Source organism: Pezoporus flaviventris, unplaced genomic scaffold, assembly GCF_033815535.1.
Source record: "Pezoporus flaviventris isolate CSIRO_AGI_PZ_B2104156 unplaced genomic scaffold, CSIRO_AGI_Pfla_v1 ptg000001l, whole genome shotgun sequence".
NCBI classification, from domain to species: domain Eukaryota; kingdom Metazoa; phylum Chordata; class Aves; order Psittaciformes; family Psittacidae; genus Pezoporus; species Pezoporus flaviventris.
In genome coordinates this window covers 20,726,433-20,747,446 of record NW_026892549.1, presented here as the reverse complement: position 1 = coordinate 20,747,446, position 21,014 = coordinate 20,726,433, and the positions used below count along the sequence as shown (strand labels likewise).

General features: G+C 41.2%; 1 protein-coding gene across 2 annotated transcripts in view; it reads left to right on the top strand.

The window, feature by feature from the left end:
• The window catches only part of IPMK (inositol polyphosphate multikinase), a 46,252-nt gene extending 33,126 nt beyond the window's left edge, over positions 1 to 13,126 (top strand). For both annotated transcript variants that reach the window (XM_061446962.1, XM_061446971.1), the window contains exons 5-6: positions 8,968 to 9,049; positions 10,105 to 13,126. In XM_061446962.1, coding sequence (XP_061302946.1) covers positions 8,968 to 9,049; positions 10,105 to 10,739 — 717 coding nt within the window. In that variant the 3' untranslated portion in view covers positions 10,740 to 13,126. The remainder of the gene's footprint in view (positions 1 to 8,967; positions 9,050 to 10,104) is intronic.
• The last annotated feature ends 7,888 nt before the right edge of the window (positions 13,127 to 21,014 follow it).

Below are 21,014 nucleotides of genomic sequence, written 5' to 3'. Positions count from 1 at the left end.
TAGGCAATACAATCATTTCAATAACATTGGTTAAAATCCTAATTTCATCTTCAGTGGAGAGGTTCCTTTCCTTAACAGATGAGGACAAATCTGTTACGGAAGTAGTGAAAGTTTAAATAGAAGTTGGAAACTAAGGCATGGTTGCAATAGCAAAAATTCAAGTTGCGATATGGTTTCAGTAGTAGACATGTAAATACATAAGAAGTATCTTCACAGAGTGTGCAGTAATAAAAACAGAGTATTTTATATGCTGGTGAATACAAGCAGAATGTGAAGGTTGTGATCTCAGTTTGGATTTGCAATCCAGTTAGAATTGACAATTCCCAATTTCTGCAGGTTTTCTTTTTCTTCCAGAACATCTTGATTGCAATATCACATAATCTGTAATATTTCTGAAGCATGTTTTTAAAGCACAAACTGGTGGTTACGTAACTTTACCAGTATAATCCATCATTTCCTTTTATTGTTTGTGCCTATGAACTATTGCACGCAGGTATCTCATCAAAGCTGTTTTTACAAGCGAGTTTCCCTATCTACAGCACATGTTACTGCAAGATGTATTAAAACTGTCTGTAGCTAAGTCTATTTTATGAGGTCTTTATGAACCCTTTCTAGTACTGTGGAAATTTGCATAAGTTCTGATGTCTTAATAACAAGATTTAGGAAAGGAGAAATAATAAAGCTATTAAATCCTGCATCTAGTGTTCATGTTCTTCCACAGTAAAAAATGTCCAGAACTGGGTGTTTTACAGTTGTAAGTCTAATTTAATGAGGTTTAAGAAAACAGGAAAAAAAAACCAAAACCCACAGTCCTGCCCCCAAAGTACAGCAAACCAAACCAATCTAACCCACAGCAAGCCAAAGAAACCAACCAAAAACCCTGAAAAAAACGCCCAAACCTCCAAACAAGCAAGCCTCCCCCCCAAGTCTGGAAATACATGTCTACGGTGGCTGAACTGAGCAGTGACCCATGGCACTGGTTGGTTTCTCTGTGCTGGCATTGTTACCCCTGTGCACTGCTGTCTCTTCTGCTTTTCTCATTTCACTTTCACTCCCCGGTTCTTGCAGTTGAGTTGGACTCACCCGTTTCTCACCTGAGGGTTCTGAATCCTTGCTGTGGAACTGAAAGCAGCAATTCCTCAGAGTCTGGTATCTGTGAGAGGATTGAAGGGTGTATTTCAGAAGTACTTTATTTGTGGAATCTGGGAGATTCATCTGTCACCCTCTTGGGCAAATTCTAGCAGATGGGTACCCTGGCATGTTATTTCCAGCATTTTTCGTTACTTGAAAGATTTATCATGTATATGACAGCTGGTCTACTTGTGTCTTTATGGCTGCTGAGGTTTCCTCTATGTTAGAAAAATGCTGATGATGGATGAGATGAGAGATTGCTTCTTTTTCCTCCCTATTATATAAAAAAGGAGGCATAAAAGACAGTTATTCTAATGAGGTGCTCTGTGGAAGTTCTGGGAGTCCAAAATTGTATATTAAGCTACCTTTAAAATGATACATGATTTAACTGCAGTGTTGTTGCTTCTTTTATTTAGGAGATTATTAGTCTGCTTTTTCACTGAATTAATTTCAACATAATTTCATTCTACAATTTATTTATGTAAGGATTTTACTAAAACTTTATATGGATTGTCACAGCATTTGGTGGTGTACTTAATCATATAGAGCACTCCGTTGAATATCAGAAGAACAAAGAAACAAACCAGAGAGAATAGTATGCAAGTATAGTTTAGAAACTGGGGAGCAGGGATGCATCCTTCCTGTGGTGAATTTTCATGCCAGAAACAAGCAGGCATGTGTGTAATTTCCTCACTTGTGGTCTAGCAACAACTAAGTTTTTAAAAAGAAACAAAGGGAGTATGTGTGTTTTGATAGATGGATTTAGATAAATGGGTGTGCTCTCAGCAGAGTAATAGTTACAGCATAACAAAAAAGCAGTAGTATCAAATAAAAGAATGTATTTAAAAAATTTTCTGTTACTTTTTCCTGAAATCTTTTTTTTACTTTCTTTTGGAAAAATTAAAAAACAAGGCTTGTTAAAACTCAGTGTTCAAGTCTCCCACTGTGGTAGGATCAATCCCTGAGAGATTACAGGGCTGCAGAACCTGGGTTCTTCTGACATGCTCCTATATTTACATAGGGACAATCGTGAGGTCCAGGCAAAAGGTACCCAGATGTGGGTGTGGGTCTTGGCCTAATGGTAGAGATGCCCCCTCCAAAGATAGTGGACTGATGCTGGAGTTGGATGTCCTCAGGTTAGCTGAGGTGCTGCTTGCTTACTTCACACTTTAGCTGTGGCTCCAGATTGGGTAGCAGGTGAGGTGCTGACCTTCACATGCCAGTTATGAGTTCAGAGCTGCCTTGCTGTACACAGAAAACTGTGTAATATTTAAACACTTGCTCGCGTGAATGTAAGATAGGGGTGATAATTATATTTATGGAAAAAATACAAAGGATAGACAGATCAGCCCTTTGCCCTTTCAAGTCCGGATGCCTCAGCATCAGAGCATGTATCTCTGATCTCCCTGTGCTTTCACAGAAGAGGAGGGCCCAGGCTGCAAGTGCGGGGCATGAGAGGGTGCTGGGATGGGCACTGAGAGCTCCATGGGAAACTGCTACCCAGGCACCAGAAAGCGTGGGAATATCAGCAGCACGAGTCATATCATGAGTGCAATCAAGGTAACCTTGGCTCTGCAGGTACCCCTCTGTAGTACGCTCTGTGTGCATGCTCAAGATACATCTCCCCTGCCCAGTTTCAGTGATGTGGATTAGTTAACTTTTTTTGCAGATGTGAAAGATCTCTGCAAGTTACGTAGAGATTTTTATTTGTGCTAGCAGTATCTCTACCAAACAGGCTAGTCTTAATTAATATGTATTTAAATTATACTTTCTGGAAGTTAGGGAGTTGCCACAGATAAGCACTTGAGCAGCATGTGTTGTTTTCTGCATCACCATGAAAGTCTGTACTGAATTACTGTAAATAACATTACATAACATTTGATACTTCCTTTCCACGGTCCAGTCTTCAACTTTATGTTAAAGGTTTCCAAATCATAGAATCATAGAATAGTTAGGGTTGGAAAGGACCTTAAGATCATCTAGTTCCAACCCCCCTGCCATGGGCAGGGACACCTTACACTAAACCATGTCACCCAAGGCTCTGTCCAACCTGGCCTTGGAAACCATCAGGGATGGAGCATTCACAACTTCCTTGGGCAACCCATCCCAATGCCTCACCACCCTTACAGTAAAGAATTTTTTCCTTATATCTCATCTAAACTTCCCCTGTTTAAGTTTGAACCTGTTACCCCTTGTCCTATCACTACAGTCCCTAATGAATAGTTCCTCCCCAGCATCCTTATAGGCCCCCTTGAGGTACTGGAAAGCTGCTATGAGGTCTCCATGCAGCCTTCTCTTCTCCAGCCTGAACAGCCCCAACTGTCTCATCCTATCTTCATATGGGAGGTGCTCCAGTCCCCTGATCATCCTCGTGGCCCTCCTCTGCACTTGTTCCAACATTTCCATGTCCTTTTTATGTTGAGGACACCAGAACTGCACACAATACTCCAGGTGAGGTCTCACAAGAGCAGAGTAGAGGGGCAGGATCACCTCATTCGACCTGCTGGTCACGCTCCTTTTGATGCAGCCCAGGATACGGTTGGCTTTCTGGGCTGTGAGCGCACATTGAAGCCGGCTCATGTTCATTTTCTCATCAACCAACACCCCCAAGTCCTTCTCCGCAGGGCTGCTCTGAATCTCTTCTCTGCCCAACCTGTAGCTGTGCCTGGGATTGCTCCGACCCAGGTGTAGGACCTTGCACTTGGCATGGTTAAACCTCATGAGGTTGGCATCAGCCCACCTCACAAGTGTGTCAAGGTCCCTCTGGATGGCATTCCTTCCCTCCAGCGGATCAACCGAACCACACAGCTTGGTGTCATTGGCAAACTTGCTGAGGGCGCACTCAATCCCACTGTCCATGTCAGCGACAAAGATGTTGAACAAGACCGGCCCCAACACCGATCCCTGAGGGACGCCACTCGTTACTGGTCTCCAGCCAGACATTGAGCCATTGACCACAACTCTCTGTGTGTGGCCATCCAGCCAGTTCTTCATCCACCGAGTGGTCCACCTATCAAACTGATGTCTCTCCAATTTAGAGACAAGGATGTCGTGTGGGACAGTGTCAAACGCTTTGCACAAGTCCAGGTAGATGACGTCAGCTGCTCTACCCCTGTCCATCAGTTCTGTAGCCCCATCATAGAAGGCCACCAAATTGGTCAGGCAGGATTTCCCCTTAGTGAAGCCATGCTGGCTGTCACCAAGCACCTTGTCGATTTTCATGTGCCTTAGCATGCCTTCCAGGAGAATCTGCTCCAAGATTTTGCCAGGCACAGAGGTGACACTGACTGGTCTGTAATTCCCCAGGTCATCCATTTTCCCTTTCTTGAAAATGGGGGTTATATTTCCCTTTTTCCAGTTGTCTGCCTGACTGTCATGATTTCTCAAATATGATGGACAGTGGCTTAGCAACTTCATTTCCCAGCTCCTTCAGGACCCACGGATGGATTTCATCAGGACCCATGCACTTGTGCACATTCAGATTTTTAAGATGGTCTCGAACCAGTTCCTCTCCTACAGTGGCCCAAGGTCTTCATTCTCACAGTCCCTGCATCTGCCTTCCAAGACTTGGGTGGTGTTGTCAGAGCCTTTGCCAGTGAAGACCGAGGCAAAGAAGTCATTAAGAACCTCAGCCTTCTCCAAATCCAGGGTAGCCAGCTCTCCTGATAGTTTCTGGAGGGGGCCTATGTTGTCCCTAGTCTGTCTTTTATTTGCTGCGTACCTATAGAATCCCCTCCTGTTATCCTTAACATCCCTAGCCAAGTTTAATTCTAACTGGGCCTTAGCTTTCCTGACCTGGTCCCTAGCTTCTCGGACAACATCCCCGTACTCTTCCCAGGCCATCTATCCTTGCTTCCACCTTTTATAAGCCTCTTTTTTCCTTCAAATTTTCCTCAGGGGCTCCTTATCCATCCAAGGAGGTCTCCTGGCCCTCCTGCTGCACTTCCTTCTGGTTGGGATACAACACTCCTGAGCTTGTAGCAGGTGATCCTTGAATATCAACCAAAGGTCTTGGGCCCCTCTGCCCTCTAGGGCTATATCCCATGGAACCTTACTAAGCAGGTTCCTGAAGAGGCTAAAGTCTGCTCTTTCGAAGTCCAGGGCAGTGAGCTTGCTGCACACTCTTCTCACTGACCTGAGAATCTCGAATTCAAGCATCTCATGATCGCTGCAACCAAGGCTGCCCTGGAGAGTCACATTTCCAACAAGCCCTTCCCTGTTGGTGAGCATGAGGTCAAGCATGGCACCTCTCCTTGTTGGCTCCTCTGTCACTTGCAGAAGGAAGTTGTCTTCCACACAATCAAGGAACCTCCTCGATTGCTTGTACCAAAAAAAGAAAAAAAAGCAGCACACTCGGAGTGCAAGGAATGAGCCTCGCCCTGGGAAAATCACCTGCTTGATCATGGTGTCTTCCCTGCCAGGTACACCTGCCATGGTGTACCTCACAGCTGAGATCTTGCAAGGGTGGTACTTTTATAAAGACCATGCTGGACCAGCTTTTCGTTTTAGCTCAACGTTTCCTTCAATTGAAGAATGTCAGGTGAGCTAACTGTAGTTGAAAAAAGATCATAAAAATACGTGTAGGTATGCAAGCAACAATAATTTAACACCTTGGGGGGAAAGAAAGGCCAAGTGCAGGTTGAGAAAGTCCAAAGAGATAATTTCCCTTGACAGTTAATTATCTGGATTTTTGATGTGCTGTCCATACAGAGTCTCTACTAGTACTAATTAAAAACCTGAATCTGTTAGCATGCTAGATTGCAGTTCTGTGTATGCGGAAACCTGAGGAATGGGAGCTGCTTGTAGGGCACAAGAAGGAGCCTCCACATTATCAACCAAACCAGCTCAGATCTTGTGTAGTAAGAATGTATAAAAATCACTGATGAAGCAGGGTTGTCCTGAAGGCAATGTTTTACGGATCATATAAGGAGTTTTGTCTTGCACTATACAATGAATCTTGTGAACACAAAGCAAACATGTAACAAGCTGTGGCAGGTGGGCAAGAAAGAACATTTTCTTGTCTAATGATTTCTTGACCGTTGTTAAGGTTACAGGTCTGACTTCTTTATCTTGTCATTGCTTTGACAGAAACGGGCCAGTACAGACAGCTGCAACAAGAGGGATAAAAAAGAAGGTTGATTCAAAGGCAAATATGCTTTTGGGAAGGGTTAGCAGCAGATTAGTAGCAGTGACAGCATGAACAAAAGCATGGTCTGTGGACTAGGAAGTTGATTTTAGTCTTCTACTGTGCAGCTCAGCCATCCCTGTGGTATGGGGGGGGGTGGGGTGGTGGGTAGGTGAGGGTGAAGCAAGAGCGGGTGAAAGCTAATTTCTGTTAGAGCTTGGGTTTCTGTTCCTCTGTTTTCAGACTGAGTCTTAATTTATTTGTATTTGTTTGAGGTTTTCCAGGAATGATTCAAATAGTCACTTTCTCGCAGTTGAGAGAAGGCTTGAAGCGGTATTATGAGACAGCTCTGGCTAACATGGAGAACACTTTCATCAGTACCTATATATATTGTCCTTCAATGCTACTGTCTGCAGCCAAGCCCATTGGTTAACCAAGGGAGTTACGAGTCTTTGCTTGTTCACAAGATGGTTAAATATGTCTGTTACCCTGCTGGTATATCTGTGGGACTTGACAGTTTGTCATTGACCATTTTGTATAGTTAAAAATGCACTGTTAATGCAGAATATGCACATCTGCCTCGGGTATTTTTAACCTATATGGAAAAGCCCTTTGGGGGAATGGTTTTGCGCAATTGACGAGAAGCAGGGTGGCTTCACAGGAAGCCTAGCTCAGAAGCACAAGGGGTGATGTGCTGCCCCAGCGTTTCTCTGGAAAACAGAATGAGCTTGCAGATCTTAATCAGCATTTTTGAGCAAGTGCCCATGTCACACAAACTGCTAGCTCTTACGGGGAAGAGATAGGGTTCTGGGAAACAAGATTATTCGTTTGGGAGTGTGCTGGAGTGCTGGTGTATGGTGGAAGCTGCCCCTAGACCAACTAAATGAGAATGTTCAGTATTATTTAAGTGATGACACAGCTAGTTAAAATCTAGGTGTAGTCATCAGAGTCCTGATCCTCTCCTATTTTTTTATTTTATTTTTGCTTTATTTAATTCTCTTTGGCTTGTGGCTGTTTTAAATTTAAAAAGTTCTTGCAACTTTTTGTGTGTTTTTGAAAATAATTTCGGTACCTGGAGAATTTACATAAATAATCTTTGGGTTCATACGTTCCGTGCTGTAACTCTCTTATGTGCTCTGAGAGAGGAAATTAAAAAAAGTGGTGAAAAATGGTTGCTTTTGTGAAACCAAACTCATCCTTGTCAGATGCTGGTTTAGAAGAACTCAGCTCTGCCATGCATTTCTGCAGTTTGTAGACATCAGGGCCTCAGTTTCTTTAAGTATCATAACAGTGGAAATAGGAATGATACCAGTGGGAAGTGTCTCTGCTACCAAGTGAGTTTAAATGTTCAGGCTTCCAACTCCTGTTGCTTTAGAATAACCAGAATTATTTACTGTCCCATCAATTCATGGTTGATGACTTAAGTCAGTTTCTGCACATGATGATCTAACTTCCTTGGGGACCCTGAATTTAGTTACTTTTAGCTTTTTTTGTCAAAATAAGAGCTATTTGAGACTTCTCTTCCCAACTACTTTGCAAAGGATAAGTTATGGGCTTGTGTTTTCATACTGTGCTTGTGGTGGTTTGGATGGGGAAGAGAGGTTTTGGGGGGCTACAGTGAAAACAGGGAGTTCTTTTATTTGTGGTTATTGCTTACATACCACTCCTTTTATGCACTGATGTTTTACTGTCCTGGATTTTCTGTAGGCTACAGCAAGACAAAGCCCCCAAAGGAGGGCATGAGGGCAGGCGCCTCACTAGTGTGCCCTGACTTACTTCCTGTGGAATCCTCTCTTTTTATGGCAGGTGAAGGGGGGGGGGGGGGCGCAGAGCGTTGCAGTCCAAATGGGTGCTGCAGGGTTGGGTGGTCTGAACAAGTGCCAAGCACGAAAGTTTCTGCCAGAGACAACTGCCTGCTTGGTAACACCATTATTTCTGCAAATAAGAATTGTGTATACTCCCATAAACAAATTATACTTGGGCCTGGCTGGCTGTCATGATTCTACTATGGAAATTATTTCAGTTAGAGGGAAAATGTGTCTCTCTGTAAAACATTTTTGAATTTAGTTGTTAAGCGTGTACAATTCCTGATATGGACAAAACTGCACCCGAATGAGTTGCGTCCTTTTCAGGCGAGAGCTGATGTACTGCTGTCGAGGCTGGAACCAAGCTTTCACTCGGCTCCTGGCATTTATTTCATATAACCTCATTTGTGTCAATTATAGTTTCTGATGGGTCTCATGGAGCTGGGCCTTCCTGGTCACATCATAGTATTTCTTACGGGTTGGCTGTTGTACTAGTTATTTTTAAAGTTCTAAGAAGTGCAGACTAATTGCATTGTGTTTTTTATCATCTTATGTCGTACTGATTTAATATTCATAGTAACGTGGGTAGGAGTATGATAGTTTCAAGTCGTAGCATTGGTTTGCAAAGCAGGTGCCATACACAGTGTTATTCCAAAATGGGTATGTTGCTTTTTGCCAAAGTGGTGTCTTTCTAATGCAGGAAAGCTGTAGTTTAGACCCCAAGGTGTCAAGGGGAGAATTTTGCAGATCAGAGCACTAGAGGGCAGTGCTGACCTTTGCAAGTAAAAGTACGCGAGCGCTAAACGGTGCCAGGCGTTTTGTAGCCTATCTGTAAGGTGTCTCTTAGCTCTGCAGAAATATTGGTGGCTCCAAATAAGTACAGAGTTTCCTCCTTTTTTCTTGCAGGTTTACCATGTCTCTTCTGACAGCTATGAGATGCAAAACCAGCACTATGGAAGGAGCTTGACAAAGGAAACAGTAAAGGATGGTAAGGGAGTTTGTGTGTCAGAATTTAGTGCTCTTGGATAATTTTCATTTATTTACTTATTTATAGAACTGTATGGTAAAAGTAGTCTGTGTATTGCCATTTTAAAAATCCTTTTTTTCCTTCCTCTTGCCTGGTGGGTGTTTGGCTATTTCCTGTATCATGTGAACTACCTGTTGATCCTAAATTGATTCTAATTGGCTGTAACAGTGGTGTAAACTATAGGAATGTCCTCATCACTACTACTCTTTAGTAGTAGTCTACTAAAGTAGTACTACTTTTGTAGAGTACAGTCTTTTACTACTACAGAGGGGGTGATGGTGGTAGAAATAAATTTCTTTGCAGCCTTGAAACTGTAATGAAATAGAAATCCTTTAGAAGTATTTAATGTTTTTATAATATGTATATTTTTATCTCTAGTTGTCTTCTGTGAAGATGGCCTGTCTGTTAAATTAGAAAGCTACTATAAAGGTGTCTTTTGATTTAAGGGACCTTCTTGATTGAAGTCAATCCATGCGTTGCTCTAAAGTAACAATAAATAAAAATGCTGCCATTATGGCTCTTTGGTGGTAACGATTTCAAAGTAGTTATTGATTGACATCTATTCATCTGTCCCCCACTAAGGGACAGAAGGACACACTCCTCTCCAAAGCTGGCACTAACTTCTCGGCACTGTCTCTCATGACAAAGAGCTGCTTGAGCTTGTTTGTCCCTGAAGAGTTCAACAGATCCCTGGCCAAAACTTGCCCAGCCAGATATTTGCTGAAATGACTTGGGGAGCAGGAACCATGTTTGTCTACTGATTTATACATTGATAAGTTAGTTTACTTACAATCCAAACCCAATCTGTAGTATTACACAGCAGGCCTTACACAGGTGTGGTAACTGAAGATATCAGAGTTCCGCGGTTCACTTCTGATGTAGATAGTTTCTTTTCAGTCAGTTATTATGTGAGTGCTGTTTTTTCTCATCAAGACCTATTCTCATCCCAAAAGAAATAAGTCTGTTTTCTTTTCGGAGGTGAAAATAATCCCAAAATGTGTCTATTTTTTTTGCAGGCATCTCAAAGTTTTTCCACAGTGGGTACTGCTTGAGAAAAGATGTGATTGCTGCCAGCATTCAGAAAGTTGAAAAAATTCTGGAGTGGTTTGAAGGCCAGAAGCAACTTAACTTTTATGCAAGCTCATTGCTGTTTGTTTATGAAGGTTCCTGTCAGCCACCAACCATGCGATTGGGTGATGTCACCTTGGCAGAGAAGGGAGGAGTACCCAAAGGACTGTTATCAGGTGGAGATGTACTGGAGTATAATAATAATATTCACGTAATAAATTCTACAGAGAATGGAAAAATTGAGGCTTCTGTAGGTAAAGGCTTGTCCAAATTTTATGCACTTCACAAAAAGGCATACTCAAAAAGGCATCACAGTCAACTCTCACTAAAAGTTGAAAACTTGGAGCAAGACAATGTGTGGAAAAGCAGCACGTGCATTGCGCAGGAGCATCTGAACGGAAATGTTATACCCCAACTGGAAAAAGTTTTCTGTCACATGCCAGCTGACATCAAGGAAAGTGCAAATGTAGAAGTCCGAATGATAGATTTTGCTCATGTGTTCCCTAGCAACACAAAGGATGAGGGCTACATTTATGGTCTGAAGAATTTAATCACAGTACTTCAAAATATTTTGGATAACTAAATTCTTTGCTATGTTTTTTACTGGGGGCCAATGATAAAGAAGAGTAACAACATGAAGAATTTCTGCACTTGTAATGCTGTATAACTGGGTTTCTATTGTTCTATATTTTATTTGTCTTTGTACTTTTGGTAGAAGGGTTTAACTTTTTATAATCTCACTCAGGAAAATAATTGATAGTTAATTAGGGAGTGTGAAAGGATGAAGATACTTAAGATTAAGCAGGATAGGTAAATTAGAATGAAATACGTATGGTTGGTTTAAATCCAAGGAGTACAGCTGTACAATAAGCAAGGGTTATGATAGTTCTCCTTATGACTTTAGCATAGATAACATTTGCCCACTTAGCCTTGACACTGAGCCGTACCTCCATTAACAAACAGGTTTTTAGAAAATGGACTGAAAACTAATGTGCAGGATTGATGTCCTCAATACTGCTCTCTTGTGTTTACTGTGTTTGAATAACTGGAGTTAACCCCGCTTTGAGAGCAATCCCGTTGAGTCAGTAGTCTAACCTGGAAGCCAGTGTATCAAGAAGTGCTTTTCAATGTCACTGGACAGTATTGCTGTTCTTTCAACCCTGCTGTGGGCACTTCCCCTCTTGGCGGTTGTCTGTAATGGATGTTCACCACAGACAAGCTACAACGTAATTTGTGTAGAGGTGCTAAGAAAATGCTGGAGTAAAATATCCTAACAGGCTTAAACTGCACAACTGCTAGAGAAATTGTTTGTTCCTAAGAAAGAGTGAAAGAAGGTGAACGGGAGATGTTCCAGCAACTAATTTGATTTAGGAGGTTAAGTCAATCTCTTATGTTGTGACTAAGAAAAAATGCCTCACTCCTTTGTTCAGATGGCCCTTCTCCAAACACATTAGTTTTAAAAGCAAACTAATTGAATGGGGAAACAAAGTGTCTTGAGTAAGCATACAGAGATTTCCTCTAGCCCTTTATTGCTTGCACTTTTTGCAACAAGTGTTTCACCTTTCCACTGCTGGAGAGCCCTGACTGGAAATGTGGAGCAATACAGGTGAAGGAGCGTTTACTGCAAAGATCCAGTTTGGCCTTGGAGAAAGCAGATGTACCTCTGTGTTTGCAGTGGAGTTGTGGCTCTCTTACCCTGGGCTAAGGAAGCCAGCTCTTTTATTTATTTATTATTAGTTTTTAATGACACACAGGTAAGCTGTGTAATTTGAAAGCTGTCCCACTTCCTTCTTTTCCACCAGAAAAAATCAAGCTTTCATACAGGATGTTTGAAATCAGGATGATGTATCCAAAGCATTTTTGGTGTCCCTTTTCTGTATGCTGTGTATGTGGCTACCAGGTGTGTATAGTCAGCTATACAAAAAGTTGGGATGAAGGAGTCTTGCCATCCATACAGCAAGACTGTAATGCTTTAAGCAAGTCCCAGAAGTGAAACTTCTTAGAATGGACTTTATCATTGGAAATTTACATCTTTCATATGTGGACTTAAGGTGACACTGTGGCCTTGCTGCTCTCTCTTAATGATGTTCTGCACTGTGCACACATTTGTGTACACGTCTTAGCAAGTTCTTGATTTGACATCTGTTTTCTGTATCAGAAAGAGAGAAATACTTTTTCAAGCAAGTACACTGTTTTAAATAAAGCTGAAATTCTAGCTCTATTTGAGAACTTGGATTGGTTGGAAGCAGTGGTGTGTTATGTGTAGAACTGCGTGGTTTAGACTTTGGAGCTAATATCAGCCAATACATTCAAGAATGAAACTGGTCTTGTCAGGAACATGTTTTTGAAGCATGAGAAAAGATGGTTGCAGGAGGGGCAGTGTCATTTTGTTGAAAGTTTTATGCAAATCAAGGGTGAGGAGAAAATACCAGTAAGAGAAAGTATGTTTTTCTACCTGGTATTTCCATTGCACCACATAGTTACAATATATTCCCTACTCTCCATGACCTAATTTAAGCCATATTCTGGAAAGAGTTTGTGGTTTTGTTTGCTTTGATGCTGGTTTCTCTGTCAAGATTTTGTTGTTCTATCCTGTAAATGGTCAACACTAGAATAGTCTAAGCTGGTAGTGGCCTTGTGTGATAAAGTTACAATGTTTTATAGAAAATACAGGGGAAAACATTTATACATCTGAATCTTTGTCCTCTGTAATTCATCTCTTCTGGATTTTAATCCATTTTGTGCTGGAGAAACCAGACATCTGCCTCAATGAATTCAGTCATTGGAAAATGATCTGTATGCTCTTAATATAAGCGCATTCTCCTGTCTCTGCTTTAAGATATGTCTTCAGTGTTTGAATGCTCTTTAAGTATTGATTGTTGTGTTGACTTTGGCAGTGTTTGTAATGCACCTGGAATATTGTTAAACTGTCAGAATATTTTGAATAAAAAAAAATAAAATAATTTTATCTTTTTTTTTTTACCAGTAGTTATTATGGATGTATTTCTGTTAATTTAAAATGTAGTTTGAGAGATAACAGTATTTTTAATTGGAAATTGTGTAAATAAAGTTTGCTCTAGAGGTGTTCTGGCATAGTGCCAGCTGTGAATTTAAGCCTGCAAAGGTGTTACATTCACATTGTTCTTGCACATTTTAGACTTGGTGTTTCTAGTGTCTTTGGGCAGATTGTCTTCAGTTATAGTTGGAGATGTATTCATAGAAATTATTAAACAGATTAGAGAATTAGTAAGAAGATGAAGAGGGAGGCACTAAACATATGCATTGTCATCAGTCTCCCTCCAGTGATGCGTCTTTTGTCCTGTATGGAGCGTACAGGACAGGTGACTATGTAGTGCAAATCTTTACAGAAATAGTAACAAGACTTACAGGTATTTCTGTCCCGTAAAGCTGAAAGCAGGTCTCTTCCCCAGCCTGGGTGTGGTATATCTGAGTGCTGATGTCGTTGATGAAGCCTGTCTGATTTTAAGCAATAAGAGTTTTTGATTTAGCAGAATCGATTGTCAAAAGGCAAGATTCATGGAAGTATTGTTATTCCTTTACTCTCTGAGAGTATACTTCTCTGAAGACTTTCTACCTAGATGATTGTGAGAATTGTGTATAGGCTTGCCTAATGAGAGCTTGAATTATATAAAGTTTTATAAAAAAGCATTTACATATATGGTATTTTTGGATATGGGTGGAATTTGTTGCATAGGTTACATTGGAAATTATTGTACCCTTATGAAACATTTAAAGTATTTTAATCAAATAATTTTATGAACTGGAGACTTTATTTGTATGTGATTCACATGAAACTTGTACTGTTTTTCTATTTTTCTCAGCTGTAATGCATAGTCAGACCATTCTTTTCCATAACCCTACAGTTCAATGGAGAACTTTAGAAGCACTCTGTACATCAGGAAATCATTAATCCCCTTCAGTTTGTTTAACAGAGTGTATATATTCTTGAGATACTTTGGTGTACATGATACTTAAAGTAATGTTAGTGTATTATACACCTAGAGACCCAATAAAACTTTCTCACCTGCAGAGAGCTCCTGCAGAGCCCAGTCTGGATTATGTAGTATTTTAAAAGGGCCTTTTCACAGGTAAAAGCAACGAAGGGAGGGCGGCATCACCTGCGCTGGCCATGTCAGGTGGAGGTGTTCACAGCCTGAGCTTAAAATCATTTTACTGTACTGTCAAGTATAGGAAGGATAGAAACTCCCATCCACATCTACTATTTAAAGTTATGATCAGTTGTCCATCCTCCCTTTTTTTCCCCTCCAAGTAAGCTGTCCTCCTGAGTGCCTTTGTCGTCCCTTGCCACTAGGAACCTTCTGTGTGGAATGACGTAAAAGTAAATTTTTTATTTCCTAAAATCTCATGCCCCATAACTGCTCTTAAGGTATTGAAAAACACCATCAAAATGCCTCAAATACTGTGGGAAATGCAGTTTCCCTTTTGTACTCTTTCTCATGAAAGAGTTGGAATGGAATGTTAGTGGAGAGCGTGCTTGGATGGGAGACTGGATTGTAGGCTTTATGAAACCTCTTTGTGTTTTGAAAAGAGCATTTTGGGGGCAAGGTGAGTGACAGCCAAACTGTGTGAAGTTTTCCTTGTCTTTCTGCAATTAATAGTGAGGGTTGTGTTTAAGCAGGTGAAAGTGGGAAGTGGTGAAAGTTCATACAGAGTCCTGAGCAGGACATCTGGTCACGTCTACAGTGTGGGTAACAGCCACAGGTCAGACCCAAAGGCTGCAAGTCTTACAGTATCTGGCTGGGAGAATACACTGGGCACGTTCATTGAGGTACAGCAGATCATGGCAGGGTGTTAGCTGGGAGCAGATTCACCTCCATAGCCACAGGCCAATACTGCCCCTTTTCTATCATCATAGCAATCTAAATGAAACCTGCAGAGAAGACTGTCATCTGAAGGACAAATATAACTATTTGAGCAGTGTCTGAAAGGGGAAGAAATGAGAAAGCTAAGGGTTGTACAGCAGAAAATACGCTTCAAAAAACAACTGTTGCTGTGCTCTTGTTTTGTGGAGGTGGGCCCCGTGTTACATGATGTTCAACAGCAAATAGAACAAAGGTACTTTAAAACCACCCAAGTTTGAATCGTGTACATTGATTAAAATAGCTATTTTTTTAAAAAGTGACCTATGAAGTAACGTCCAAATGTGATGTGTGTTGCACCCGACTATAAATGGAACTAGAGTGCACAGAGGCACTTTAATACTCTGGGAACTATACTGGAAGGTAAAGAAAGCATGTGAAATTGCAGCTGATGTGGTGGTGTTAATTGTTCTCAAAAATTTGACGTTAATGATGTTTGATGGGTGAATGTGTCTAGTCTGGTCTCAGCTCTTTGATTCCAGTGTCTAAAGCCGTCGCTCAATCTCCTGTGATTTGGATGTGTCTGTAATTTCATTTGCTGTTCTTTGCCGTTACTGGACTGCAGGGGGTATTCTTAATTTTACATGTGTTTATTTTATAGACCATTGTACTATGCTATCTACCAACTTTTGTAACTTAATTATAAGTGATATTTAGGGTAATTCTAATAGCTGTATATTTGGCAAATTATTAAAATTTTCTGCAAGTGACTTGCAAGTATAATTGGTTTCTTTTTAATACAGGATGATTGTTGAGAAAGTGTTTTCTTGGCTGTACCTGTACTGATGAATCCTTTTTTCTCCTCTTTTCTGTGCTCTCTAAAATGGGTATTTACATAAGATTTACCAGTTCTGCTTTGCTGCCATATTTTTGTCAGGGCATCTATTGCCAGTGTTTGCTAGGAATGCCTGCCTTGGTATACAAGAGTCACCTCTATAAAATGGGGTGTGGGGGGAATAATCCAAATGCACACACAAGAAGAATACCAAACATCAGCATACCAAACACTCTTTGTTTAAATACAAAAAATGCCAAACATTCTTTGTTTAAAAACAAAGGATTTGGTTTTTGATCAAAAGTCCTTGATTCGCTGCATTCATGCGAACTGTTGGTCAGTGCTGCATGTGATGTCCATAGCAGTCCGTCAGTCTTTTTCTGAAAACTTTACCTACTAGGAAGTGCTTCTCTGAATGGGAAGAGGATTGGAAAAGACAAAGTTATCCCTATAATCGAGACACAACAACAATAAAGATTTTCGTAACTTCAGGACAGTTCAGGCCTTGATAAGCAACTAGGAAACGGCTACTTTACTCCAGAAATGCTGAACCTCAAGGTTACCTTTAATATTTGATTGAAAGCTATGAAAGTCACAGCTTAAGGGTCTCAAAACTGACTCGATTTTTCTCCTTGCTGTTTCAGCAAGTAGTGAGTAGTTGGATAGTAAAAGGAAGTCAGAGATGAAAGTGTGGAAAAGCTACACATTCCTTTGGTGTTCTGGGGTGTGAAGTGGGCTACTGTGAGGTGTTCTCAGGACATACCCCAAGCTGTGTATGAAAGAATTTACTGCCTATGTTAAGTCAGTAAGTTACTGCTTTGCAGATGTGCAAACTAAATTAAATTAATCAACTGATGGGCATCATGGCTGTAATTATATTGGAGCAGTTGGTACCAATTAATAGAAGCTTTCAACTAAGGGACAGTCCCTGCAGTTATTTTGGAATATAGAGCTTAGCGGTCTTGTTTTAACACCCTACCTTCAACTAAATGAATTAAATTGTTTATGCAGGACATCTGTATTTGTAATTTCCGCAATCCTTTAAAATCATTCTGGAAAGCACTTTAACAGGTCCATGGGAGTCTGTGTGTGTTGTTGATTACAAGGCCTTTTGCATTTGCAATCAGTTCCCTAATCTGGAAGCCTGCAGGCACAGCCCTCCAGTTTCACTGTAGATCTGTTTGGTTTTGGGAAGGGTGTGTGCGTGTGTTTTGTTTTGAAAGTGTGTTGTCTTGTACACTAAAAGCTTTCTAAATGTGTCTGGTAGTCTTAGTATTGTCCTGTGGGTCTCCACAGCCTTCCTGCTCCAGAATTGAGGAAATCACTGGAAAGGGGGTAAGACGAGCTGTGGCAGGAAGCATAGGTTTGTGAGGATCTAGTTTTTATTGGCTTTTAAATTAAAAAAAAATCTGAATGGTGGCTATGCATGGGAGAATCCCCTAAAGAAAACCCATTTCCTTGTTGTTCTAAAGTCAAGGGAGAGCCATGCTCCTTCATTTCCTCCTTAACCCACTTGTCAGTAGTGTATCGCCCACGTGGGGTTACTCTGTCTCTCTGCTGTCTCCTTTCTTGGGCTGACCTGAGTGGTTGAAGGGCTGCACACTGGAACATGTCAGGGAGCTGACATGGCTGAAAACTGACTGGGACAAAGAAAATTACATTTAGGGAGGTGCAGAGGGGAGCTGCATGGAAATCCCCACCCCTGGAAATGCCATCCCGGATGGATGTATTGGGATACAGCCCTGTGTGAAGACTTAACCCACTTGCCCTAAAGACCTACTCAGGAGTCTTTGCTAGCGCAGCTATCGGGTTTATTTCCCTTGCCTCTCTGTTGCGCAAAGCGTGACTAATGGCTGACAGATGCTACATGTTACGGTCTTGCTCTCGTCTCGCCCTAGGCAATCTGTTCCTGTGCCCTCTCCAGCTCAGTCAAGGCTTTCTGCAGTGAGTGGGTTTCACTGGAAACCAATCTGACACATAAATTACTAATTTTCTGCTGTCCTGACTTCCTTGATTTGGCTCATTTGGGGGGAAAAATGTGCCTCTTCTGGGCGTAGTAGAAGTGGTGAAAGATTCTGGCTGTGGAAGCGGAATGAGATTGCTAGAGTTCCATTAAAGAAGTGTATCTTTAATATCAGGCATTTCTCTTCATCTCCTGTTGCCACTCTGCTATCTTTGCTTTTACTTTTCATCTTTCTTGCCATCCCAAAACACAGATTTCCACTAAGTGTAACTTAAACTGTAGTTTGTGGATTAAGTCATCATAAGATTTGTGGATAAATGTTATCTAGATTATGAATTGTAAGATATCTGCAGCCAGTCCACGTTTTCCTGTGGTCATCTCTACGCTTACTTTGACCCTCAGCAGTGCAAAGAAATCTACCTATGTATCGTGCAGTACATCTGAAGCCTGCTGCGCTGCATGCGCCCACTGCTGGCAGTAAAGAAATGGCGTCAGCACACACATTGGTTGATGGAACATAAGGAGAAATTGAGTGCAGCCCATTTTCCCACAGCTATATAAGCTTTGCGATGTGGCTAGCAATAAAAACTTGATTTTGTTAGCAAATTCAGTGGATATAAATTGGGCAAGCAGATGGGAAGCTATCAAACAGATACTGTGCCCAAGTACCAATTTTGCAAAATTACTTTTTAAGAGAAAAGCAGAAATAAACCAGGAACAAGCTATGAAGAAAATACTGACTTGGTACACTTTGGTCAACATAAACCTTTTGTTCTCAAATACAATGAATCTGGAACTGGAGTAATGCCTTTTCTAGGATATGCCCTCAGGCTTCTCCAATACCTGGTCATGTAAGTTTGTGGGTGGGAGAGGTAATTCCTGAAAACCATCATGTCCAGTAGCAATCAAAAACCATTGGACTTTGTATTGGACCTCTGTTCGATCCAAACAAAAACCAGTGTTATGCTACTGTGTAATTCCATAAAAGCAATAGTACTCTTATAGCTTGAAAACTCTGTCTGGTTTTCAAAATATTGATGGAAAGCTGTGCTACGTGCAGAATCACCCGGCCTTTGTTAGGTCTTATTTAAAGTCACTGCGGTCTCATTTAGCTGGGGATGATGTTCAGGTCACCCAGGCCCTGTCTCTGCTCCAGCAGTCAGAGTATCTTTCTCCTTTCTCCTTTGCTGAGTCTGGGGACTCCTTATCTTCTTTCCAGGTTTCATTCCAAGTTCTTCTTTTGGTTTCTGCTAAAGTCCATCTGGGGAAAAGAAAAGAAAAGAAAAGATTTTAACCTATGTGGTGCTCTGGGTCGTAGGCAGCTGTGGTGACTCTCAGAGCCCTCTTCCAGCAGTACACTAGTCACCTTAGTATGCAGCAAAAGTCCAGAGTAACCCATTAAGCTATAGTCGTAGCCATAGTCATAGCTAATAATTATTACAACTGTGGTGTGCAACCTTGTTTGTAAAGAAAAGTAATGTTCTTGTGAATAGACAGCATGGCTTCAGCCTGTCTTCCTTCTTCTCTATTAAATATACTAAACTTGAGTATTAAATCCATAGTTTTAAGATTAACTAAGAGATATAACTGCTTGTATCAGTTAAACTGTTCTTGTGGTCTGTATGAGGAAAAAGGAAGCAATAAAATGGAAAGAGAGCAATCTGGGCATCAAAGCAACAGTTCCAATCTGTCAGGGTCAACAGATGTGTGTTTATGAGTTTGTAATTATCATTGCAAGTTAGAAAAATGTACTGCATTATAAAGAGAGTTGAAAGCAGGATGGTTTGCATAAGCGCTTCTCTTTCCTTTGTGTTATTAAACAAATTAAACTAAAATCATGGCCCAAGACACATCCTTATCATTAAAATACAGTTATCCTTAAAGCTAATCAAAATGCATATAACTGGATTTTTTGGTCTAATTAAAGCCCAGCAGCTCACACGGGTTTGCAGGAGATGCTTCTGAAACAACCTGAAGGTTTTCAGCAGCCTATATTGAGCTCCCTCTGAAAGACTGGATCTGACATCAATAATTATAGTGCTAATGGCAGTTTCCAAGTTTGACCTGAGTTCAACATTTGCTTACTCATAGCTGAGAGTAATGTAAGCCCTTGTTTGTGTTAGACCTTCACGCAGCCACAGAAGAAGAATGTAAAATATGCTCCTTTCCAGGGCTGGCAACTTTTGGGTCAGTGGCTTTTTTCAAATTAACTGTATGAGGGAATGGTGATTGTAAAAAAAGGAAAAGAGTGGAAGAGTGGAAGAAAACAGTGCTGCGCTTCCCCTGCATCCCTCCTTGGTCAGAGCATTTACAGAACTCAGCCCACTGACTCTAACCACATGTTGGCCCTTAATCAGCTTGAATCGACGACTTCTTACCCTGCTTGGTGGCTTTTCAGGTCCGTTTTCAACATTGGTACCCCAGCTTTTGGAGCAAGGGTTAGCTCCAGGTCTCTCCCTCACCACGGTGGTGACTTAGGGAAGATGCTGATACCCAGCATATCCAGAGCTGATATGCTCTGTCACAGCTCAGTTTTCACATCCACCTGAACAAGACTAGAAGCACTAGTGTTTTAACACTATTAAACCTCTGTCTGGAGAAGCAAATGGAGAACTGCTTGATCTGCAAAAGCTGGTGTGCCTCTAGGAAAATAGCAAAGACACAGAAGTCCTGAGTACTCCCTTGATTTACGCTTCTTTATTGACCCTTTTTTCATTTTCAAAGCTTCTATCTCACCTGGTACTTGCCAAAACAAAAGCAGCCATGCTGCTTGTTGAAGCAGTCAGCACGACAGCCAGGAGCACTCAGTGGGACAGCTGGAGTGGGAAGTCTGAGAAGTGAATCAGAAGGTCTTTATAATGCAAAACTTTTTTGCCAGCAGGAAAGGAAGGTGCCACTTTTAGTCCTCAATTATGTTAGCTTTGTCGAAATGAAAGTAGCTCCCAGGGTACAGAAATAAAACAGAATAGACAGCCAATTAAAGAAAGGAGTGGGGGAGAGAACCAGGCTGAAGAGGAGGAATGCATTTGCAGGGAACTGGGAGTTTTTCCCTCAAGAAAAGTGCATTGAAATAAAAGAAGTTAAAAAAAAAAGGAGTTTGCTGTTGTGAAGCATACCAGTGTAGTGGGCTAGTAATAGAAATCATTGATTTATTCACACTAAAATAGAGCCTGAGAATTGCAGAAGGGCTCCTGTAACCTCATTGATGTTATCCTTAAA